Genomic DNA, 25,702 nt, shown 5'->3' on the forward strand with positions numbered 1-25,702 from the left:
AAATCTCTGTTGTGGCCCAAGCGGTTGAGCCCCCACCTGCCACGGCTCAGGCAGGGCCCTGTGCCTGGGTCGCCCTGCCTGCCTCTCTCTACCCGGCCGACCTCTACACACCTGTCAAGACCCAGCGTCACTGTGCCCTGAGCCCTTCTGGCTCCCCCGCAACCGAGTCAAGGGAGACCAAGCTCGCTCTCTCTCACCGGGTCGGTTAGCTGTGCACACGCCTACCTGTCCTCCCTGCCTGGCTGCTGACTCACCCGCTGGTCCCTCCCTCACGCATTCATTCAACAAACACTGATGGAGCACCAACTTTGTAGTGACAGCACGGCGCTGAACAAAGGAGGCAAGAGTCTGGAAATCCTGCGATTCTTGTTTGCGGCAGGGAGACAGGGGATCAGAAACCAAATAACTAATAGGTGCAGACAGAGGTCAGAACAGTGAAGAAATGAAACCAGTACAAGGGGACTGTAAAAATGAGGGGGAAACACACCAGCTGTCCATCAGCCGACGTACAAATAACCAAAGTGCGGTATGCTGATGTGAGAGTACCACCCCGCCGTGAAAGGAACGCAGGGGACTTCCCTGGTGGCGCAGTGGTTAAGAATCCACCTGCTAACGCAGGGGACACGGGTTCAGGCCCTGGTCCCGGAATATCCCACATGCCTCGAAGCAACTAAGCCCGTGCACCACAACTACTGAGCCTGTGCTCTAGAGCCCGAGAGCCACAACTACTGAGCCCGTGTGCTGCAACTACTGAAGCCTGAGCACCTGGAGCCTGTGCTCCACAACAAGAGAAGTTACCGCAACGAGAAGCCCGCGCACTGCAACAAAGAGTAGCCCCTGCTCGCAACAACTAGAGAAAGCCCGCGCGACCCTACACAGCCATAAATAAGTAAATAAATAAATTTTTTTAAAAAGGAATGCAGTACTGATCCACAGCCCGGATGGACCTAGAAAACACTATGCTGACTGAAATAAGACTGACCCAAAAGGACAGATACTGTGTGATTCCATTTATACGAGGTACCCAGAATAGGCAAACTCAGAGAGAGAGAGAGAACAGAATAGCGTCTGCCCAGGGCTGGGGGCAGGGGGCGACCTCGGCTGGCAGCTAATGGGTACTGCTTTATTTTCGGGTGGGGAGCACAGTCTAGAGGTGACTGTGGTGATGGCTGCACATACTAAAAACCACTGAATTGTCCCCTTAATTGTGTGTCATGTGAACTATATCTTGATAAAGCTGTTATGTTTTTAAAGGTGAGCCAAGCTGAAGAAAAACAGTAACTACGTATCAGTCCAGGTGGTTCGTGAAAATGAAAGATGTTCAAAGTGATACACGAGAATGACTACGGTTTGGGAAACGTCAAATTCGTGTGTTAGATCCTCCAAGCACAGGCTCTGTGTGGGTTCAAATCCCAGCTCTGCCACCTCCTGGCTGCGTGGTGTGGACAAGTGACATCACCTCCCCGGGCCTCAGCTTTGCCATCTGGAAAATGGGAACAAGAACAGTTCCTATCTCATAGGGTCACTGTGCTGGGTGTTTCCTGCCTCTCAGAGCCTCCACTCTGATGGGGGAGGAAGACACGGGGTGACGGGTGGACGCTGCATGTGACACGGGTGTCTGGGGGTCCTTCTAGAGACGTGGCATCAGGGAAGGCCCTGATGAGGAGTAACACTGAGCTGAGAGATGCCCTGAGAGGAGGGAAGTGAGGAGGGAATCTGGAGGAGAGCAAACAGCCTGTGCCAAGGCCCTGGGGTGGAAACATGCCCACGTATGAAGGGAACATTCTGGAGGCCAGTGTGGCTTGAGTGGGGTAAGTGGAGGTCGAGTGCTGAGAGCAGAGGTCACATGGGTAGCCAGAGGCCAAACCACATACAGTCTTTTAGGCCGCTGGAGTGGAGCCTGTGTGTGACGGGATTTGACCCTCCAGGAACGGATGTGAACCTGGCTTCTCTCCAGCACGCGGCAGGGGCTCAGCAAATGTCTCAGGAATGAACTCTGAATTCTGCCTGGGCCCTGGACCACTAAGTCCGACTCAGCAACTTACCAATGTCTTTCTCATCTACTCATGACAGCCTGGGAGGGACAAAGAGCGGGCTTCACCCCATTTCACAGATGAGGGAAGTAAAGCTCAGCAAGCTGTCCAAAGCCAGAGAGTGGCAGCTGAATGAGGCGGGGTGAGAATCCGGGTTGCATGGGGATTGTTCCTGGTTCCCAAGGGGGCGTGTGTGTGTGTGTGTGTGTGTGTGTGTGTGTGTGTGTGTGTGTACATACACACCAGTGCACTTGTGTGCACCCTGGAAGTGGAAATGGTGTGGACCCAGCAACCCGGCCAGCGTGTGGGGCCCCCTCAGTGGTGGCTCAGTGGTTGTACAGGTGAAGCAAGTAACTGTGACTGTTAGCAGCTGAAAGTGCATGTTCGTTCGTTAATGATTCACTTTCTTATGGAAAAAAAAAAAAGAGAGAGAGAATCAAGATTATTCCGGTATTCGCATCATTTTCACACAAGGGCGCACCAACATACCTTCTTAAGGAGGCGAAACAAAAGGACGAGATCATCCTCCGCCCTCTGGGCCTCCCTTTCCTCGCCTGGGCACGGCGGCAATGCGCTGCGGCACGGAATGGGTTAACACGTGGGCAGGGTTAACAGGCCCCAGGATCTCCTCCCGGCGCCCGCAATCCCGCGCAATGCCACGCGGGGGCGCGCGCGCTCCAGGTTGCCTGCCTGGCCCCAGCTGGGCGGCTTCGCGAGGGGAGCAGGTGTCTGGCTCTTTCACTAGCCTTTGGCCTCTGCGGGCGGCAGGCACCTGCCTGGGGGGGTTCTCTGAGGCCTCCGTGCCCGGGAACCCACAAAGCTCCAGGAGCTCCAGTGGCACAACAAAAACATAATTCAGCCCAGCAGGATGCCTTCCTTCTTCCCTGCCGGAACCCCTGTCCCCCCAAAATGCCCTTACCCCTCCCCAGCCGCAAGGGGCGAGTCGGCAGGCCAGGAATCAATCAGATGCTGCAGTTCCTCTGCTGTATGCCCTTGGGCCAATCACCTCCCCTCTCTGAGCCTCAAGTTCAGCATCTCTAAAATGGGCATCTTCCTAGCACCTCAGGATTCAGGGAGGTCACTCAGGGGGGAAAAGCCAGCACATGACACTCGACAAGCGTAAGGGCCCAGGCCTCATTTTCCTCCTCTACAACATGGGGACAATCTCTTGGGGGTTTGCGAGGAGTCAGTGGGATAGTGGAATAATGTCTGTACAGCACTCAGTGCCGTGTCTGCAGAAACAATATATAATACATAGTCACGGCACTAACAGCAAACACTTAAAAAACACCTACTAGGTGTCAACCACTGTTCACAGTGCCTTACTGACATTAATTCATGTAAACAGTGCATTTCTATCAAGTTGGCTCTATTATCATCTCTCTTTTACAAACAGGAAAATTGAAGCACAGAGACGTTAACCCCCTTAAGGTCACATAGCTGAGAAGCAGCAGAGCTGAGATTCAAACCCAGGCTCTCTGGCTGAAGATGCATATTACACCTCAACTAAAAAATTATTTTTGGTATGCATATTACAACACAAATTTATGCAACAAAAGAAAAAGTAGTAAATTAGATGTAATCAGAATTCAAAAGCTTCATGCATCAAAGAACACTATTAAGAGAGTGAAAAAACAACCCACAGAATGGGAGAAAATATTTGCAAATCATGTATCGATAAGAGATGAATATACAGAATTATATATATGTATATAACTCCTACAATTCAACAACAGAAAAGCAAACAATCTGATTCAAAAATGGGCAAAGAAGATACACAACTGGCCAAGAAGCACATGAAAAGATATTCACTAGGATGGATAATATTTTTTAAAATATACACATACACACACACACACACACAGAGAAAATCACAAGTTTGGTGAAGATGTGGAGAAATTAGAAACCTCGTGCATTATTGCTGGTGAGAATGTAAATTGGTGAAACCACTGTGGTGATTCCTCAAAACGTTAAACATAGAATTACCATACTTTTTTTGAGCAATTAGACTCTCTGGTATATACCCCAAATAACTGACAGCAGGGACTCAAACAGATATTTACACACCAATGCAGCACTACTCACAACAGTCAAAAGGTGGAAACAACCCAAGTGCCCATCCGCAGATGAATGGACAAACAAAATGTGTTCTATACACACAAGGGAATATTATTCAGCCATAAAAAGGAGTAAAGTACTGAAGCGTGCTACCCCATGGACAAAGCCTCGAAGACATTATGTCAAATAAAATAAGCCAAAACAAGACAAGAATAAGGATGCAGATGCAGAGAACGGACTGGAGGACACGAGGTTGTGGGGGCAGGGGGTGAAGGGGAAGCTGGAACGAAGTGAGAGAGTAGCATAGACATATATACACTATCAACTGTAAAACAGACAGCCAGTGGGAAGTTGCTGTGTAACAAAGGGAGATCAACTCGATGACGGGTGATGCCTTAGAGGGCCAGGATGGGGAGGGTGAGGGGGAGTCAAGGGAGGGAAGGAATATGGGGATATGTGTATAAAAACAGATGATTGACTTTGGTGTACCTCAAAAACTGGTACAAGAGTGCAAAGCAATTATATTCCAATAAAAAAAATAAATAAAATAAAATAAAATAAGCCAAACACAAAAGGATACATGTTGTATGATTCCATTTATATGAAGTCCCTAGAATGGGCAAATTCATAGAGAGAGAAAGTAGAAGAGAGGTCGTGGGGGGCTGTGGAGGGGGAGGGAGGAGTCAGTGTTTAAAGGTACAGAGTTCCTGTTCAGGATGGTAAGAAAAGTGCTGCAGCTGGGGGGTGGTGATGGTCACACCACACTGTGGATGTATTTAATGAAACTGTATATATGCTTAAAATGGTCCATCTTATGTTATGTACATTTAACCACAATAATTTTTTTTAATGGTCTTGCCGGAATTGTTCCAACAGCCTCCTAAACGGTCTCCCAGCTTCCAGTTTACCCTCCCCACCCCTTCCCTGCACTGGCCACTCGAGGGCACTCCGAGCTGCACCTCTGACTTCCCATAACCCTGGTCATAACTCCCCTGGGCTCCTCCGCGCCTCCGGCCCAGGAACCCCACGCCCCTTCCTCTAGCCCTGAGGGTCCTTCTCAGCTCAGTCTTGTCAACGTGCTCATCATCCCCACTGCTCCCCGGGGAACCCCCTCGAAGCTCCTGGCCATAGTCTCCCACCCAACAGCAGAGTATTAGCTCCAGGAGGGCAGAAACCACGTGCTGCTCACTGCTGTACCTGAAGGACCAAAACAGTACACGACACATAGTAGGTACTCGATACATTTCTGCTGAATGAACGAGTGAGTGAACACATGAACAAATGACTGGTTTGCATCATCCTGGCTTTACAGTCTAGGAACGTAAGCAATCTGAGGACACTAACTTGTTCATCTTTATATCTGTACAGCTTTGCATGTATTAATAACTCGGGGGGAGGATGGATGGGTGGGTGGGTGGGTGGATGGATGGATGGGTAGGTAGATGGCTGGGAGGGTAGATGAATGGGTAGATGAGTGGGTGGGTGGGTGGAGAGTTAACTGGATAAATGAATAAACACAAAATCCTCCCAGTTCAAAATTTCAGGCACAACTGATTCTTTGCATTTTAAGACCTAGGAAACAAAAGCTTTCTGGTCTGGCTGGTTTTACTCCAGAAAAGGAACTTTAATCAGCTGAGATATAAATTACTGGGTTCTTCCCCAGCCCTTTGGACTCAGCAGTGAAAGACAAGAAGCAATTAACAAATGAAATTAGCCACCTGCCAGCGGATTCCCAGTCTGCTGTCCAGCTCCTCACCACTCAGCTTCACACCACGCCCGCAGAGCCGGCCCACCATCCAGACTCACCCAGGCAGAGGGGGTCCCTCTGGCCGCGGGGCCAGCTCCCAACCGGCCTGTCCCTTCCACCCCAGCCTTCCTTCCCTTCCCTGAGCCCTGCTCCCCAGCAGACTGGGGGCCTTGGAGGGTGGGAATTGTGTCCTCCGATCCCCGAAGCCCAGTGTCCAGCACACATCTCACATCACAGCATACAGACGCTGGGCAGATTCTCCTCCTTGTCCCGTTTCCTGGTTTGGAGGCCCAAGTCTTCCTGATCAAGGGCCTGACAATCCCCATTTTCTTCCCAGACTGTGTACTAAACAGTGCTATTTGTTTTTTAATGTAGGTGTTTGTTTGTTTGTTTTTGGCTGCACCGTACAGCTTGCAGGATCCTAGTTCCCTGACCAGGGATTGAACCCATGCCCCCTGAAGTGGAAGCGCAGAGTCCCAACCACTGGACCACCAGGGAATTCCAGACAATCCTATCTGAATGATCAACGGCCATTTCCAACGTGGCCAACTTCCAATGTGGACAACGGACTTTCCCAGACCCTCTTACTGCTAGCAGTGGCCATGGGACCCATTACTGCCCTCTGGGAGGGTGCTCCAGGGAAAGCTTTTGCTTTCCTGCAAGCTTGGCTGACACGGCCCCTCTGGCTTCCCACTTCTTTTTGCCTGAAAGCGGACCCAGTGGCTGGAGAAGTGGCAGCCACCTTGGGACCATGAGGGACGAAGCAGGAGGGAAAGCCCAAAAGACTCTCAGAGGTGTTGCGCTAAGTCAGTGCTGCCCACCTCCTGACATCTTGCTGCATGAGGCAAATTAGGTCTTTCAATTCAGCCAGTGAGCCACGTTCCTGGTACAATTCAGCATGATATGGACACAAGCCCAACTTCATACGTGGGAACGCCAAGCAACACAGTACGGGGAAGAAAGTTCACATCCTCGGCAAATAAAACGCCCTCAGATCTTTATGTACAACTTGTTTTTTAGGCACAGTCTTTGATGAGTTGTTTCCATTTTGCTTTTTTTTTTCCCTTCTCATTTGACAGCCCATTCAACCAGCTGAAATTCAAAAAGAACCTCTAAGCACAACCACTGATATCTCCATGTGGGGGCCACCTCAAGAGTTCCCTCTTATCTCAAGTTGATGGCATTCACAAGAATTAGTATTCTTGTCATTAGACTCCAAAAATATGGGCCCCCATTCTCCAGTCATTACAATAAAGTCACCAGGTTCAGAGTGGATGCAGCTATATGTGTAACTGATTCACTTTGCTGTATACTTGAAACTAACACAACATTGTAAATCAACTATACTCCAATAAGATTTTTTTTAAAAAAGACAGAAATCATAAAAAAGAAAAAAATAAAGTCATCAGGTTCAAATGCTTTCAGACCTTCAGGGATGGCCCCAGCCCATCTTTGTCCAAAGATGAGAGAGCTGCCAGGAGGTGGCGCCACTGCTCAAAAACAAGAACCACTGGTTCCTCAGCAGATGTGGGGAAACTCTGAATTCAGCCTTAAGACACACACCGGGCAGGGGAGTCCAGGAATGACTACCAGGCAGTCTCCTGGTCCTTGGACCACACTCACTGTACAGAACCCAGTTTCACAGCCCCAAACCCTGGCCCAAGCTGCTCCCTCTACCAGGGGCAAACCACTGCTTCCCAGGCCACACCCATCTGGCAAACGCTGGTCCATCCTTGAAGACTTAAAACAATGGTCCCTCCTCTGTGAGACCTCCCCAGATGGAGAGATACACTCCCTAATCTTGGGAGGGACTTGGAACCAGGAACAAAGTGAATGAGGGAATGCAGGTGAAGCATGTGACAGGGCGCCTGGAACATATTAAGGGCTCAGTGAACTGGAGCTGTTAACCCACGGCACTGATTTACTTACCTTCCCATCTATCCGGCGTCTTATTCATAACATGCAGATAGATGTTTGTTAAGATAAAGACAACCCCCAAAGCGCTCCGACTCAGCCAAACTGGGCTGGTCACTGCCCCCCAAACATGCCTCTCACCTCACCCCCACCCCCACCCCCACGCCTTTGCAAGCGCTGTCTCTATTTCTTGAGTGCCTGCCTTCACCTAACTACCCCCTCCAGGGCCATCTCCAGGCCGCACCCCCGCCCCCCACCGCCGGACTGTGGACCCCAGGAAACTGAGTGAGAGACTCTCTGGGGGGGCCCCCTCACTCAGGGCCTGGCGCACAGTAGGCCCATGAGGGGGTGAATGCATCGCTAGATGAGCCAGCAAATGCCAACCGATGGGTCTGGGGATTTGGGAGAACATTCTTGAGGTGACCAGAGGCCCACCCACCCCATCGCAGGGAACCCCCGGAGTGTGAATCTGTGCCTTCACGGTCACGGGAGGGGCCCCCAGGGTGAACCATGACCCAAGATCATGGTCCACAACTGAGTCACCGTGCTTTACGATCCCAGCACAAGTGCAGGCCAAAGGCTCACTTTACAAGGAAAAGAGGGTGTGCCCACCCACCACCACCCCTGGACGGGGGAGGGAGGAGGCTGGGTGCGGGACTCAGACCTGCTGCACAGACCCGAGGTCCTAAGGGTGGCCCTGGAAGGAGCGGGGGGGGGGGGGAGAACAAAGAGCACTGGCCAGGGAGTCAGAACTCCAGTCCCAGCCCAGCCCGGCTGCCGCGGGAACCTGGACAGAACACCTCCCCTTCGCCGGCCTCTGTTTACTCAATGGATGGGACAACTTCCCATTCCATCAGCAGCTCTTTGAGAGAACGTAAGGGAACAAAAAACAACTGACAGCAAATTGCAATTAGCAACACAGTAGCAGCAGTAACACTGGACGGTTACTCTCCCCAGGCACTGTGCTAAGCTCTGTGTAAGCATCATTTCGTTTCAGCCCTGTCCTCCTACCGCACCTGGTAGGGTAGTGGGAGGGTCAGCGGATGATCAGGAGTCTGCACTCCAGACTCAGACCTTGGGAGAGGCACGTACTGGCTCTGAATCTCAGTTTTCCCACCTGTAAAATGGGGATGAACTAGTACCTACATGCCACAGTAAGCACCTTGGTAGGCATTGTTATTCCTGCAATTCACCACTTTACAGAGGAGGAAAACAGAGGCCTGGAGTGGTGAACTCACTTGTTCCCAGCCAGGCGGGACCGGTCCAACCTCATACTCAGCATCTGACCCGTCGAGGGTGGGTAGGGCTCTGCAGATCAGCAGGGCATCAGCCCCAGTGGGTCCCAGGGTGGTAACCCTGTGCAGGACAAATATCACATTCTCAGCCCCAGGGCTCGGTCAGGTGTCTTGTTTCCTTGTGAGTGATACACTGAGTGCTGCAGACCCAAGGGGAGAGAGGGGCTGGCAGGGTGGCCCCAGGCCAAAAGTGTACGCATGCAGCAGAAGGGGTCCAGGGCCAATGCTGGAGGCGAAACAGGCCCGGTGTCCATTCAAGCTCCCCAGCTTGCTGACTGTGTGGCCTTGGGCAAGTGGCTTAACCTCTCTGAGCCTTGGTTTCCTCCTCTGCAAAATGGGATTCATATTCCCTAACATGAGGGGGGACTGGAGACCGACAAGGCCTGGGGCACAGACTCAAAAAAGGGAGATGAACCTGAATCTCAACTGGAAACCAACAATACAAAGTCATCAATCAAAACAGTGATGGGAGGTACTTCCCTGGCAGTCCAGTGGTTAAGACCCCGCTCTTCCACTGCAGGGGGCACAGGTTCAATCCCTGACCAGGGAACTAAGATCCAGCATGCCATGTGGCATGGGCAAAAAAAAAAAAAAAGCAACAACAAAAACAAAAAGCAGTGATAAGAGTACCAACAGATGGCATTTATCCACTAGTGAATCCCCAAACACCCCACAAAGTACGAAACGCACATCTGACCACCTCCTACCTCCAGAGAGGTAGAGGCTCAGGACCCCAGGCCCTCAACTGCAGGGTAACCCTGCCTACATCAGGCCCTCTCTTGGGGCCTCAGTTTCCTCATTCATAATGAGACAGTTGGACTAGGAGAGAAAAAGGGAGAGGAGAGGAGAAGAGGGAGTAAGGAGGAGGAGGAAGAGGCGTAAGGGAGGTGGAGGAGGAGAGGGGAAGGAAAGAGGTAACAGCAATCCCTGCAGCCAAGGCATTAATTGGGAATTTACTCTTCTGAGCACTAACAGACCTCATTTACTGCTCACAAAAATACTCTGGAGGCCACTAAGGACCAGCCTCATTTTACAGAAGCAAAAACTGAGGCTCACTGGGGTCCATCAAGTCACTTGCCTGAGGTTGCAGAGTGCCAGAGCCAGAACTTGAACCCATTTCTTTCAGCCTCCAGAGGCCCAATGCTGAGGTCCTGCCAGTCAGGCTTTTGGAGCCATCAGAAAGTGAGCAGAACACCACCACCCCCTGGTGGACACTCCCCAGAATTGCAGGTGTCAGTCCTGAAGGCAGGGAGATCTGGGGCCCCAGCTCTGCCTGGTTCAGGCTCAGTACCCCTACTCATCCGCCTCCAGGGGAGAGGTGATCAAACAGGCAGCAATGGGGCAGGGACCTTGGGGGCCAGAAGGTGAGAGCCACCTGAGGACTCCACAGACAAAGCTCCTCAGGGACAGAGAAAGAAAGGAGAGGGGCCAGCGAGCAGAGACTGTAAAAAGACAGGGCTCTAATGCTCTTTCCTCCATGGCCTTTGTCTTCTCTCTCTCACACACACACAATCAGATAAGCTGAGCCAGTGCCTGAGAGGGAATGGAGACAAGGGTGAGAAAGAAATCGGCGGCTGAGATCTGGACACTTGAGGAATTTACCAGGGCTTCTCAGCTGAGGTCTGATTCCCTCCACGGGCGCTGTCACCTCCGGCCCCAGAACCATAGTCAGGTCTTTTCACTCTCCCATCAGGTGTCAGCAAGAACACTGCCTGGGGCTGCGTCTTCACCCCATTTTACAGAGGAGGAGACCAAGGTTCAGGAAAGTGAAGTTTCTTGCCCATGGCCACAAAGCCAGAAGGAATGGACCTCGGGCTTCAACACTGCAGGATCCCACATCTCAGAGATGTGAGACCAGGCACAGATAATCACAGAAGTGTAGGGAGCCCTGCACTCAGAATGACCTCAGGCACAGAACTTGTGTCAACTCATTAAAAAAGGCTTATCTTAGATGTCCCCACGCGGGCCCTGGGCCCAGGAGGGACTTCAGGAGGAAGTGCAGAGTTCAGCAGATCTCCAAGGATCATGAAACAAACAAACAAAAAACAGAAAAGAAAAGCACAGATAATCAGAAGTGCTGAAGCAGTGGAGCCCAGATGGGGACACTGAGGCTCCGGGAGAGGGGGCTTCCCTGGGGTCCTGATGTCTCACTTACCCACCTCCTTTCACAAGTGAGGAAACAGGCTGAGAGGGAAGAAGTGCTGGCCTAGGACACAAAGCTCAGTGACAGCCAAAATGACACTCAAAAACAAGAATAATAATAATAACAGTAACATAACACTTATTAAAGTGCTTACTGTGTACCTGGGACCAAGCTAAACACATGGCAAATGATCTTATCTGAGCCCCACGTCAGCTCTGTGAAGTAGATGCTATTATTACCCCTGTTTTACAGATGAGGAAACTGAGGCCAGATGCCCATCTCCATGCAGAGCTAGGATGTGAACCCAGGCGATCCAGCTCTGGAACCAGCTTAACGCCACCTTCCTCCCGTCCTTACCGCACTGTCAGTTACTGTCTGAATTACGATGCGCTGGGCCCCACGCAACCTTACTCCATCCTCCCAACAACGGCGCAAAAGAAATAGGAATCACAGTCCCGTTTTCCAGGGGAACAAACTGAGGTGCAGGGAAATTAAGCAAATTGCTCAAAGAGGCTGAAGGAGGAGATGGTGCTGGGATTTGAACCCAGGGCTCTCAGATCCCAGCTCAAGTTCTCTTAGCCACTCCACACCAGGCAGCAGGGCTACCCTCTTCACAGGGGGCCGGAAACCCATGAGTGGGGGAGGCTTCCCCAGCAGAGCCACCACACACCCTCCACATCACGAACCGTGGCACATCAGGCAACACCAGGCTCCCAGACAGTCACCTCCCTGTCCCCATCCCCCTCGGGCCCTGGGGCCAGCCTGGGACATTCCCAGCAGCGGCCACTTCGGCGACACCGGCACCACTCACCACGAAGGGCCCGCTCCTCCTGTCCTTGCAGAAGCTGTGGCTTCTCCGGGGGCCCACGGCCGCAGGGCTCACCTGCCGGAGCAGCGGCTCGGTATCCTGGAGGGCATCCTCCCTCCCTAGGTCCCACGGCGGCACCTGAGACACAGGACACAAGAAAAGGACTTTACTGGGGCTTCCCCATTTGCAGGAAGGATACGTCACGCCGAGAGAGTCCATTCTGTACCTAAAAGGGCAAAGAAGAAAATTAAAGCACCAAACTGCCCCCACCCCAATATCCTACGGCGGGTGGCCCACCTCACTGATAGGGCGTAACGTATAGGATCAGCAGGTCTGGGTTCAGCCCAACTTCAGCCACTTAGTAACTGTGTGACCTCGGCTGTGTGCCTTAACCTCTCTAATCCTTGGGCATGTGGGGAAAGACCCGTAATAATAGTCCTCAACTTCTAGGTTCAGGGATAAACCAAATGAAGACCAGCACATGGAGAGCGTGTGACCCAGTGCTGCCACCAGGGGGCAGAGGTGCGTGAGACCTGGGTGCCTGGCATGTGGGGAGCCCTCCATAGACGTTAGCCAGCTTCATCACTGCCACTGGAAACTTTTGATCACCTCATTTTAGACATCTTTCCATGCATCCAAACATATGTGTACAGACAGAGAGAAATGGTACATGAACACAATGGGACTAGGTATGCTAGTGTGAATCCTGTCATTTTTATATATGGGGAAAACATCCACAGGCCAGTAAACACGGGACTCTAGAATGTGGGTTTTACATACCTCACACTGTCCCTGCACAGACAAGGAAAGAAAGGCCCAGAGAGGGAAGGCATCTGCTTAAGAACACACAGCACGAGTGAAGAGCAAGGCTGGATTCCTGATCCCTTGCCTCATGGCCTCTTTTTTGATGTCTTATGAGAGACACTCTGGTTCTCCTCTGACCTCAGCCTCCCTGCATCTCAGAGGGACATGTAAAAGTGTGACCCAGGCCAGGCACACAACCTCTCTTCTCCTGCTACATACATCATTGCCTCGGGGATTTCTCATCATACCCCATGGCTTAAATAAATCCCATCTGGATTCTGTCTCTCCGTGTTGGGGCTCCAGACTTGCAGATCCCACTGCCCACTTAAACCATCTCTACTCACTGCTCACACTGGCCTGAGACCTCACCTGGCCAAAAGAGGCCCCTCAATTCCTCCCCTCCAATCACTCCTCCCTGCCTTGCCCGTCACCAGCTGGGCAGGCCAGGACCCTCAGCTTGTCCTCTATCTCCTCTTTCTCTCCATCCCATCCCAGGCAAAGCTGACACTCTGCCTTCAACACATGCTACAAACCTCATATCATATACCAAAATTGACTCAAAATAGATCAAAGACCTAAATGTCGGAGCCAAAAGAAGAAAACTCTTAGAAGAAAATATAGGTTTATCTTCATGACCTTCATGGATTAGGCAAGGGTTTCTCAGATAGGACACCAGAAGCTCAAGCAACAAGAAGAAAAATAAATTGGACTACATCGAAATGAAAGACTTTGGTGCTTCAAAGGGCATCATTAATAAAGTGAAAAGACAACCCACAGAATGGGAGAACGTTCCTGCAAATCATTATGTCTGATAAGACACTGGTATCCAGAATGTACAAAGAATAATGACAACTCAGTAATAAAACAACAAACGAATTTAAAAATGGACAAAGGATCTGAATAGACATTATTCCAAACAGGTACACAGATGGCCAATAAGCATGTTAAAAGATCCTCAACAGGAAATGCAAATCAAAACCACGATTATTTTGCAATATATACAGATATTGACTCATGTTGTACATCGGAAACTAATATAATGTTACATGTCATTTATGTCTCAATTAAAAAAAACCACCATGAGATACTACTTCACACCCACTAGGATGGCTAGAACCAAAAAGACAGATGATAGCAAATGTTGATTAGGATGCAGAAAAATTTGAACCCTCACGCACGGCTGGTGGGAATGCAAAATGGTGCAGCTGCTTTGGAAAACAGTATGACAGCCCCTCAAAGGTGAAACCTGGCGTTATTACCATATGACCCAGCAATGCTACTCCCAGGTATATAACCAAAGAAATGAAAGCTACAAAAACTTGTACATAAATGTTCACAGCACCTTCCTCCATAATAGCCAGAGTGGAAGGAAACCAAATGCCCATCACCAATGAATGGATAAATAAAACAGGGTGCGTCTATACTGCAGAATATTATTCAGTCGTAAAAAGGAACGAACTACTGATACATGCCACAATATGAATGGACCTTGAAAACATTATGCTACGTGAAAGAGGTCAGTCACAAAGGACCACTTTGCGTGACTTCATTTATATGAAATGTCCAGAATAGGCAAATCTATAGAGACAGAAGGTAGATGAATGGTTGTCCGGGACTGAAGGGTATTAGAACAGGAAGTGACTGGTCCGAGTGTACAGAGCTTCCTGGGGGGTGATGAAGATATTTAAAACTGAACGCAATGATGGTTGCAGAACGCTGTGAATACACTAAAAGCCACTGAATTAACTGTACACTTTAAATGGGTGAATTGCATGGGCCATGAATTATATCCCAATAAAGCTATTATCACCCTCTCAAAAAATGTTGCTAAGCCCTCCAGGGCCACCACCCTGGTGCAAGCCCTGTCACCTGTCTGAGGACCACGGCAGCCTCCTCACTGGCCTCCCTGCTTCCACCCTCACCCAGAGGGCAGCCAGGGGTCTCTCCGAGACACAGATCATGGCAGCAGCGCTGAGAACTCCTTGCTGGCTCCCTTATGCTCTGGCCCCTCCTCACCTCCCCAGCGCAGCTGGAGGCAGTGCCCCAGGGCCCACTGGGGTCTTTTCAGCATCCAAGGGGCCAGCTCATCCCTGTGCTGGGGCATCTTCAATTGCTGCTTCTGCCTCCTCCCCGCAGATCCTGGCCTGCCTGGGGCTCTCCCATCACTCACATGACACCTGTCAAGTCCCTTCCCACAAGCCCACCCCCTGAGGAAAAGGGGGTGACAGGGAGGTTACTCTCTCTCCCCAGGACTTACACTCTCTGAATGACCCCACTCACTCACTCTGCTTGCCCATCTGGACCAGTGCTGTCTGCTAGGACACTCTGTGATTACGGTGATGTTCTCCAGCTGGGCGGAGCAATAAATACCACGACCGTGGACCACTTGTGGCTCTTGAGCACTTGGATGTGTCTAGCGCGACTGATAAACTGAATTTTGGGTCTTACTTAATTTAAACTAATTTAAACCGAAAGAACCACACGTGGCTAGTGGCTGCCACGTTGGACGGCACGGCCTGACACAGCGGACTGGGCCCTCCCAGCAACCCTGGTGCCCAGAACAGGGCCTGACACTGGATTCGTACACTTATTCGATGAGTGGAGGTTTGAAGGCTGACCCTAAGTGCAACCCTCCGATTTCCAAAAACCTTCTTCACATCAGGCCCTGGGCCAGGCACTTGACTACATGTTACTTTGTGATAAATCCTCAGCAAGTCCATGAGGCAAGCAGGATTCCCATTCCACAGGTGAGGAAACTGAGGCTCAGAGAGCTCTGGCAAGGTGCCCAGGGAGTCACAAAGCTGGTGAGTCACAAAGCTAGGTCTGCCCAATGCCAGGTCTGCCCCATCTGCAGTCTAGGGCTGTTCCCAGCAGGAAGTCAAATCATGAAAGTACAAAAGGTTCATCTTCCTAATAAAGAGCTCTTTTTCCAAAAGAAAAGTGGCGGAAGTTAAGCCAGCAGGTGACAGGAAGGAAATACAAATGGCCTCACATGCAAGTGACAAGATGAGAGGCTCTCATTGCAAGCATGAGCTCCAGAAGTCAGATGACCCAGCTGGCTGGCAAGGCTGAGGGGAGACGGGCCCCTGGCATCGCTGGGGAGGATGTGAACTGGTACAGCTCCACTGCTGGGCATGCTGGCATGATCCTGCAAAATCACAGTCCCTTCCCCGTGGACTGGCAATTGCCATTCTGAACCCACAGGAACACCTGCACATGCGTGGTTTATAAATAGGAAAAGTTGGGAAATATCATCTACTTCTGTTATGCAGCAGTCAAAAATAATGAGGACTCACACATTCTCTGTGGACTAAATGCAAACGCTCTCGAAGATGCTTTATATGAATAAAAAAAAAGCAGGTGGCAGATCTGTGGGTTCGGCAGTGACCCTCTACCCAAGAATGCCCAGGGGAGCTTTTAAAACTAACAAAGGCAGGCCACACCCGCACCGCACCACTCTCTCTTCAGGCCCCCTGGGTGACTCCCACAGGCAACCAAAGTTTCAACCACTTGTAGAGAATACTCTCTTTTATGGAAAAGGGAGGTGAACACAAGACTTATGTATTCACATTTGCTTGTATTTTTGGAAAGCAACTCTAAAAGAATTTGGGCAGAAAATAACACGGTTACGGGATGAGGAGGAACGGGAGGACGGAGAGAGGTCTGGGGGAATTTTTACTTTATAAGTATTTTTGGAGCCATGCGGAAATACACTCTCTTGAAACAAAAATAAATCATTTGATGAAATGAAATACGATCATTGGGCCTGGGACAAAGTTCTGATAAATGTCAAGTGAAAAAGAAAAAGAGAGAGAGTGAGAGGAAGAGAGGAAAGGAGGGAGGGAGGAATCACTTTAATCGCAATCATACCCCATGTGGGGCACGTGAGCAGAGCTGGCTGTTGATCAAGGAATCCTCACCCAAAGAAGCAGAGATGCACCTCAAGGTGCTCGATGCAGCTCTAGGATTCAAATCAACCCAAATGTCCACCCACAGGAGTCTGGGCTCAGTCACACAATAAAATACTTTCCAACCATTAACAATAATAAGGTGATTACACATGCTCTGTTTTTTCACCATTAAATTTTTAAACAGTGAGTTATCTGGGTGTCTATCTGAAAAGAAAAAACAAAAACACTAACTCGAAAAGGTCCATGGACCCCAATGTTCATAGCAGCATTATTTACAACTGCCAAGGTATGCAAGCAACCTAAATGTCCATCAGCAGATGAATGGGTAAAGAAGATGTGGTTTGCGTGTGTGTGTGTGTATACACAATAGAATATTATTCAGCCATTAAAAGGAACGACGTTTTGCCATGTGCCACAGCCTGGATGGATCCAGAGGGCATTATGCTAAGTGAAATAACTCAGAGAAAGGCACATACTGTATGATATCATGTATATGTGGAATCTAAAAAAAAAAACAGTGAATATAATTTTTAAAAAAAGGAGACTCACAGATATAGAGAACAAACTAGTGGTTACCAGTGCGGGGAGGCGGGGGCCGCAACATAAGGGTGAGCGAGGGGAGGTACAAACTATTGGGTGTAAGACAGGCTCAAGGATGTATTGTACAACATGGCGAATAAAGCCAATATTTTGTAATAAGTGTAAATGGAAAGTAACCTTTAAAAATTGCACAAAAATTTTTAATTTTTTAAATACGTGAAAAAAAAAAAAAGCCAGTTGTGAGATTTTCTGTAGAATGCTGCCATGTCTCCATAAAACAGTGTGCACTTAGCGACCTGTGTCTGCACCAGGGTCCCTCAGCCTCGGAACTACGTACACGTGGGGCTGCACAGTTCTCTGCGTTGGGGGCCGTCCTGTGCACTGTAGGATGTTGTGAGGCATCCCTGGTCTCCACCCGCGAGATGCCAAGAGCAAACTCTTCCCTGGTTGTGACAACAAAAAACGTCTCGAACTTTGCCAAAGGCACCCTGGAAGCAAAGCTGCCCATGGCTGAGAACCACCAACAGGCCTGGAGGGGAGGGTCCAAGGGCACCAGACTCCTCATGTGGGGGAGCTTTCCACCCTAAACTATATGCTTCTAAAACATTTTAAATTTTGTCCCAGCATTCGCTACTTTTGCAACAAGAAAAAATACAACAATTATAAATCAATGCATGTACTATGCGTAAGCCACTCCAGACTGTAGGAACGTCCCCCGGGAGATTAGAAACCATTAACAGTGGCTGCACCTGGGGCTGGGAAAGGGAAAGGGGTCCAGGGAGCACATTTTTCTATACCCGTTATACACTCTTGTAAGGTTTGAATTTTCAAAAACCAACATTTTGTACTTCTGTTTTGCTCTTATTTATTTTTTAAAGGTCAAAAACCAAAGATCCTTGGGCAGCAGAGAAACGGGGAGCTGGTCCAAGGCTTCCCAGTCCCCTTGGTGAGAAAACAGATCCCCTGACAACAAGCACTCCTGGGGCCCCGGCACCCCGGGCCGGCGTCCAAGGCCGGGCCGGGGGCCCCTCCACAAGGCCTGGAGACTCCCGCTCCCGCGGGCCCCCGAGCCAGGCGCTAGCACACAAATGAAGTGTCACATTTCCACTGCCCCTTCCCTCTCCAGAGTCCCCACGACAACAGCCTGGAGGGGGTGGGAGAGGTGAAACCCTTCTCCGAGGTGCATCTGCGGAGCCCACTGCTTGCCAGGCCCATGCTGGCTGCTTCACCTCCTCTCTGCCTGGTCGCAGCCTCCAGGAAGGAATCCCCATTAACTCCTAACTCCGGGGGGGAAACTGAGGCTCAGGGGGGCCAAGCACCTGCTCTGCACACAGTGGAGCCAGTGAGCAGCAGAGCGGAGATGCCGACACAATCCTGAAGGTGGTCATCGGAAGAGGCGTGGGTTCAAAGCCCCCTTCCATCACTTACCCACTCCAAACCCTGGGTGAATTCTCCTATCACTTAATTTCCACAACATCCCTCTCTAGGTTGGATGGGGGGACTTCCCTGGCGGCACGGTGGTTAAGAATCTGCCTGCCAATGCAGGGAACACGGGTTCAAGCCCTGGTCTGGGAAGATCCCACATGCCATGGAGCAACTAAGCCCGTGCGCCACAACTACTGAGCCTGTGCTCTAGAGCCCATAAGCCACAACTACAAAGCCCACGTGCCACAACTACTGAAGCATGCGCACCTAGAGCCCGTGCTCCGCCACAAGAGAAGCCACAGCAATGAGAAGCCTGTGCACCGCAGCAAAGAGTACCCCCGGCTCGCCACAACTAGAGAGAGCCCGCGCACAGCAAAGAAGACCCAATGCAGCCAATAAATAAATAAATTTCTAGGTTGGATGGGAGGTGACGCAGAGGGGCCATAAGTCAGTTTCCACACTGCCCCTAGGGCATGCCATATTTTCCCCACCTCTGAACCTTTGTCCATACTGTGTTCCTAGCGAGAATGCCCTCACCTCCTCTAACCAGCCCACCCAAAGTCATGTCCATCCCTCAAGCGTGGGCTCGGGCCAGGGCCTCCTCTGGGACGTCTCTCTGGGCCTCTTGTCCAGCAGCGCCTCACTCTGCACCATATCCCTTCCTGCCCAGTGATCACTGTATCCCATCTCTGCACAGAGATCGAAAGCTTCCTGAGGGCTGACCCCATGCCTCTTCCCCATCTTCAAGATCCCTCATTCCACCGAAAGCTTGGGTATCAGGCCAGACCTAGGTGCAGACACTGGCTATGCCACTTGGTGCTGTGTGACTTGGGATAACTTACTGAACCTCTCTGAGCCTCAGATTTTCCCATCTGAATAAGGTGATCATACTGCAGCAGATGTTGTGGACGCCCTGCCTGACACTCAAGCACACGTCAATGCTGCGTGAGGATTCTCCTCTCCACCACTGAGCATGACACCAGCCGGGTTAGAGGAGTCTGAATGTTAAAAGCCCCAGACACAGCCTCAGGCAAGGACAGAGGGGAATTACGAAACAAATACTCCAGGTCCCTTGCCCCTTGGACGGGACCACTCAGAGGTGACCTGTGCTGCTTCCCAGGGGTCTCTGGTGAGAATGCAGGGGGCTGCTTCTGTAGAAACCCAAACCACGACAATCTATCTGTTGTGGATTGTCCTGAGGCTCACGTGAGATCGCTCATTCGCTCATTCAACAAATATTTCTTGAAAGTTCACGAGACGTCAAGCACGATGCTGGATTCTGGGGACACAACGATGTACCTGATGCAACATACTGGAAAAGAGCAGGTGCTCAATAAATGATACCTGTCGTTACCATTCTAGGCCAGGGGTTTCACACTGGCAGCCCACAAGGGCTGTAGAGAGCCAGTGGGCAAGTTTCGTTGAGACTAAATAGCATTTTTTTAGTACGCTGTCCTCATTTCATGATGGGGGGAGGGGATTACAGACAAACATCTGGATCTTTCAGATTCTCTCAAGAAATCAGACCTGGCATCCCAGGACCTCCTTCCTCACCTGTCGAGAACCAGCTGGGACTGCGCAGTGGGTGCCCCTTTCAGGTAAGGCATGAGCCCTCCATCTGCCACAAGCCCTCCCCTCCCTAGCGTCTCACACCCAGCCTGACTCCACTCATTCCCATACCCACCTGGCCTAACCACGTAGGTTCTGAGTTTGAGATCCCTGGCCTGCATGTTTAATCAACGTTTGACAAAACTGCCACAGACTTTGTACTCACCTTTTGACTGTCTCGATTCCCCGACTGCTGCCGACAGAGCCCTGTCTTGATGTCTTTGGCCTCCGAACTCTCCCTTGGGAGGCTGGGCCTCCCTTTGGGCTGCTCTTGCCTCCTCTCTCTGGCTTCCTGCATGAGGGACAGGCCCTCTCGGATTCTGAGAGGGGGGCCTTTCTCCGAACAGGCCCTCTTGACATCCAGTGGTGACCTTCCACACTCCGGTGGGTGGTCGCGCCATTGGGCCACACTGCCCTCCTCTCCACTCCCTCGGGACTTCCTTGGGGTCCCTTTCTTCTGGTCAGCGGGGGAAGACTTGGGTGGTATGCTGGCCCAACTGCCCGGATCCTCCCAGGCAGTGGTAGGCTTTGACTCAGCCGGGGGATGTTGGCACTTTGCACTGTGATGTTTACTAGTAAAGGCTTTTTTTTCATCCTCAGTGATCCCCGAGCCTTTTTTCCTGGGACCCGCGGGGCCAGAAGAGACCCCTGAATTTTTCTCAGGAGGAGCTGATTGCGGCAGAGCCCAGAGAGGAGGGCTGACCCTGCTGTTCATGGCTGCCCCCGGGGTCTCTGCTAGATGCTTGCCTGAGCCGGGGGTGGAACTGGAGTTTGTTTCAGCAAAACTGGCTTGTTTCCAGGGACCCTCGGTGTCAGGGCCCTCCTTCAGGCTCCTCCGTCTCCAATCCACCTCGCCTTGCTGGCCGGGCCTCTCGGGATTCAAGCTCTTGGACTCTGCGGGCAGACCTCCCGACTGTTCCTGGGCCTCCCCGGAGCCTCCAGCTGGCTGCCTCTGATACTCGGCCATCAGGGCGTCAATGTCGAGGACGCTGGACCTGTAGCCGTCCTTGATTTTACCTGGGAATGTCTCGCTGACCACCTCCGTCTTCCTTCTGACCAGGAGATCGGCGGCTTTCGGGTGACTTTTGAAATCTGGGGGCGTTTTGGGAGCACCGCAGGGGGACGTCTTGTTCCCGCCGTCCTTCCAGTCGTTGTGAAAACCGATGCCGTCTTCCGGTCCCCGACGAACCCATAAAACGTCGGCATCGGAGATTCTCTCACTGGGAGGCCCCAGAATCCTTTCCCCAAGAGACAGATCTGTTGGCCTCAAAGTCTTCGGAAAGCCTGCGTTTTCCTGCTCTCTGCCCGGAGCCCAGTTTTTACTGCCCACGGTCTCCAGCAGCTCTTCACGGTTCAGAGAAACCAAGGCAGATGATAAAGGATGAGGGGATAGAGGTGGGGCTATTTTTCTAGAATGTTCCATCAAGTTTTCGGGCCCAGGCCTTACAATGCTCCTTGCTTTTTGAGTGTCAGGAATCTGATACGTCACTGCAAAAAAGGTCACCTTGGATTCCACAGACGACCCTTGCTTTGCCGCCGGAAGAACCTGTGACACACCTGGGTTCCCCTGCTGGGTCTCCTCGCCACTGTGGGGTAGTTGGGGTTTTCCTAAGGCACCTGCGGTGGGGCTCAAATAATCTGTCCGTCTCTGCTCTGCCTCCGAAGAGTGCTCTGGGGCCAGGAACCTGAATTCATCGAACTTCACGTCGTGGGGTAATGTTCGCCGCCTCCACCTCTCCATCCTCTGGTCGCTGGGGCCCGCCTTCCGCATCCTGGCTTCGGGCTCCGGGGCCCGGGCCGGCCTCGCTCCGCCCTGGCCACCAGGCACGCCGAGGGGCCCCTTCTGCACCAGCACGTCCGCGTGTGGCCGCGCTCGGAAGTCAGAGGCCCTGCAGAGAGGCTCCAGAGGGGCCCCCTGGGGGTGACCCCTTACTCCCGGCTTGACTCCAGCCCCTTCGGTCCCCTGGTGTTGGGACTCCTGGATGGCAGCCTGGACAGTCCTCGCAGAGGCAGCCTCGGGGCTCAGTTCTGAACCTCTCTCTTCACCGCCCCCCACGGCGGCTTGCTGCCAGCTCACGGCCACCCCGCCCGTCCATCTGGGTGACGGGCAACTGCCTCCAGACGTGTCCTTTGGCTCTCGGGGGATCTCGGGCCTTGGCCCACTGACCTCACGCATCCCTCGAGCCTCCCAGATCAAACTGGCCCTTTGGACGGACCCCACCTGGCCTTCCAGGCTGCGCTCGGGGTCAGCAGGGGTCCCGGCGGGGGTGACCTCCTGGGACAGCGAGAGCCGAGACCGCCTGCTGCGGAGCGTCACGGCCTTCTCCTCGGGCGCCGCGGGGACAGCCTCGCTGTGCGCCCGCTCCCCGCCCGCGTGCACCACGTCGTACCTGGGCTCCACCCTCTCGGATGTGGGCGGGGCTTCCGAGAGCTTGAGGGCGGGGTTATGACTGCACTGTTCGCCCACGAGGCGTCTTCCCAGGAGCGAAGAGCCGCGGTGCTGTGCGGGCTCGCCGCTGGAGAAGGTGGTCCGTCCGGACGTCTCTGGGGCGGGAGTTTGCAGCCACTCTTTCTTCAGGTATGCGGTTTGCGGGAGCGAGCTTCTCGACCCAGCGAACCTGGATCTGAGCTCCAGGACGTCAGCTGTGTCCTTGTGGGTCGTGGCCGGGAGACAGCGTCCTGACGGGTCCACCACCGTGTGCCTCTCCACGTGATGTTCGAACACCGTGGCCCACACAGTCTGGAAGCTTCCGTCGTCATCCGGGGTGCCGTCGGAAGGGCTCAGAGCCCCCACTGCGCTTTCACCCCGACCGCTTCTGGGGACTTGGTCTGAACTGTCTTTCCGCTCTGTCTGCCTGGATGTCTCCCGGGGCGTCCCAGGCTTCCAGGGGCTTCTTGGGACAGATGATCCGTCCACACCATGCCCTTCCTTTTGCTGGGGGAAAAAAAAGTCCAATTTAAGTTGAAGGGTTTGAAATGGAGGGAATTCCCTGGTGGTTCAGTGGTTAGGACCCTGAGGGTCCACTGCCAGGGCTTGTGGGGGGTGGGGGGTGGGTTGAACCCTGGTCAGGGAACTAAGATCCCACAAGCTGCACTGTGCGGCCAAAGAAAAGGCGGGGAGGGTTGAAATGGAAAGGAAGAGATTGAAGTGATTGAAATGGCTGCTTTTAAAACATCACAGCGGTGAGACACTGTAAAACCTTACAGGCTGAACATAGCCACAGTGAGCGAGGATGTGGGGAGACGGGCCCTCTCGGGCACTGTTGGTGAGAAGATAAATGGGCATGGCTCTTGGGCAGTTCAGAATATGTCATGATTTTAAGGCATTCATTTCCTTTTATCTGGCCAGTTTCCTCCCAGATTCCTGCTTTGCCCATGTGCATTAGTCTCCGTGAACACGAAAATTCACACAGCACTATTTGTGAAACGAAAGAACACAGAAACAACCTAAATGGCCATCTGAAGGGTGCTGGCTAACTGTATTTTGACATATCCAAACAACTGAATACCACACAGGCACGTGGATCCATGGAAGGGATCCATGTCTTAATATCTAAGAACACTCAAAACCTTGTTGTGTGGGTGGGAGAAAAGCAGACCGAGGAACTATATATTTATAATAATAAAATACCATTTATAAAACTACGTGTGCAGGTGTACGTACATATACGCATGTAGATAAACAGTGGAGAAAAAGATATCAAACTGTGAGTGAGGGAGTGAGGGTAGGAAGAAGAAATGAGGATGAGAACGTCATCTTTTAACTTCACACACTTCAGTTCTGTTGGATTTTTATAATATGCATGTGTTATTACTTAGTCATATTTTAAAATATTTTTTGTTATAAATAAGTCTACTTCAAGAAGTTAAAGGGAATTCGCTGACAGTCCAGTGATTAGGACTCTGAGCTTCTAATGCCAGGGGCCTGGGTTTGATCCCTGGATGGGGAACTAAGATCCCACATGCCACATGGTGCAGCCAAAATAAATAAATAAATAAATAAAGGCTCTTAAAAAAAAAAAAGACTTCAGGATTAAAAAGAAGTTAAACAAAGATTTTAACCTATGACCCACCAATTCCATTCCTGAGTACACACACGAAGAAATGGAAAACAGGTGTTCAGACAAAACCTTGTACACCAATGTCTACAGCAGCCTTATTCACCATCACCAAAAGGCGGAAACTCCATCAGTGGATGAAAGGATAAACAAAATGTGGTATATCCACACAATGGAATATTATTCAGCCATAAAAAAAAGAATGCAATACTGATACGTGCTACAACATGGATGAACCTTGAAAACATAATGCAAAGTGAAAGAAGTCAGACACAAAAGGCCACACATAGGATTCCACTTACATGGAATATCCAGAATAGGCGAGTCTATAGAGACAGAAAGTAGATTCTGGGTTGTCAGGGGCTGGAGATGGGGGATGGGGAGTGACTGGGTGGGGGATGGGGAGTGGCTGGGTGAGGGGTTTCCATTTGGGGGTCTGAATAATCCTGGAACAGGATAGTGGTGACGGCTGCACAATCTTGAGGATGTGCTTAATGCCACTAAATTGTTTATTACAAAATAGTTATAATTCAGGTTGGGCCATAAGTTTGCCAATCTCTACTTTAAACGATGGAATGCCATTAAAGACTTTAAAAAATATATCGATTTAAAATTTTTGTTTCTATTTTATTACATAAATTTTGCATAAGTAATACATGAATCCATTTTCATTGTACAGGAATCTAAACAATGCAGACAAAGCTCAAGTCCTTCCATTCCCTCATTCAAATATTCAAATCCCAGACCCCTTCCTGGATAACAACTGTTATCAGTGGAGACTGGATCCTGGAAAAGCTTTCCAGAACTTTCTCCGTGCATTTGTGTGTGTGTGTATACAGTTTGTTTTTTAAATTAAAAATAATATTTATTGTTCTTAAAAATATAATAGTTTAAAAGGTATATTTTATGTTATGTGTATTTTACCACAATTTTAAAAAAGGCCTATTTATAGAGATGAAATCTCATGATATTTAAAGCAAGGGTTTCTTTATTAACTCATTTTTTTTGAAAGTTTTCAAACATACACGAAATGACAGATTAAGATAATAAATTCGCTAGAAAGAAAACAATAAATGTCATTAAAAGTGAAGAAAAGAATAGGTAAATAATATACTACCAACTGTAAAGTAGATAGCCAGTGGGAAGTTGTTGTATAACAAAGGGAGTTCAACTCGAGGATGGAAGATGCCTTAGAGGACTGGGGCGGGGAGGGTGGGGGGGACTCGAGGGAGGGTGGGGGGGAGTCAAGGGAGGGAGGGAATATGGGGATATGTGTATAAAAACAGATGACTGAACTTGGTGTACCCCCCAAAAAATAATAAATAAATAATTAAAAAAAAAAAAAAAAAAGAACAGGT

At 50.7% G+C, this 25,702-nt stretch overlaps 1 protein-coding gene across 5 annotated transcripts in view; it reads right to left on the reverse strand.

The window, feature by feature from the left end:
- Positions 1-25,702, reverse strand: part of KIAA1671 (KIAA1671 ortholog) — a 186,227-nt gene that overhangs the window by 101,414 nt on the left and 59,111 nt on the right. For 4 of the 5 annotated variants that reach the window (XM_057745207.1, XM_057745209.1, XM_057745206.1 and 1 more), the window contains 2 exons: positions 20,453-23,221; positions 12,002-12,136 (listed from right to left, as the gene is read on the reverse strand). In XM_057745207.1, the coding sequence (XP_057601190.1) occupies positions 12,002-12,136; positions 20,453-23,221 (2,904 nt within the window). The remainder of the gene's footprint in view (positions 1-12,001; positions 12,137-20,452; positions 23,222-25,702) is intronic. The other variant, XM_057745211.1, reaches the window with a different exon arrangement.

The sequence above is a fragment of the Hippopotamus amphibius genome, chromosome 8 (assembly GCF_030028045.1).
Source record: "Hippopotamus amphibius kiboko isolate mHipAmp2 chromosome 8, mHipAmp2.hap2, whole genome shotgun sequence".
Classification (NCBI taxonomy): Eukaryota; Metazoa; Chordata; class Mammalia; order Artiodactyla; family Hippopotamidae; genus Hippopotamus; species Hippopotamus amphibius.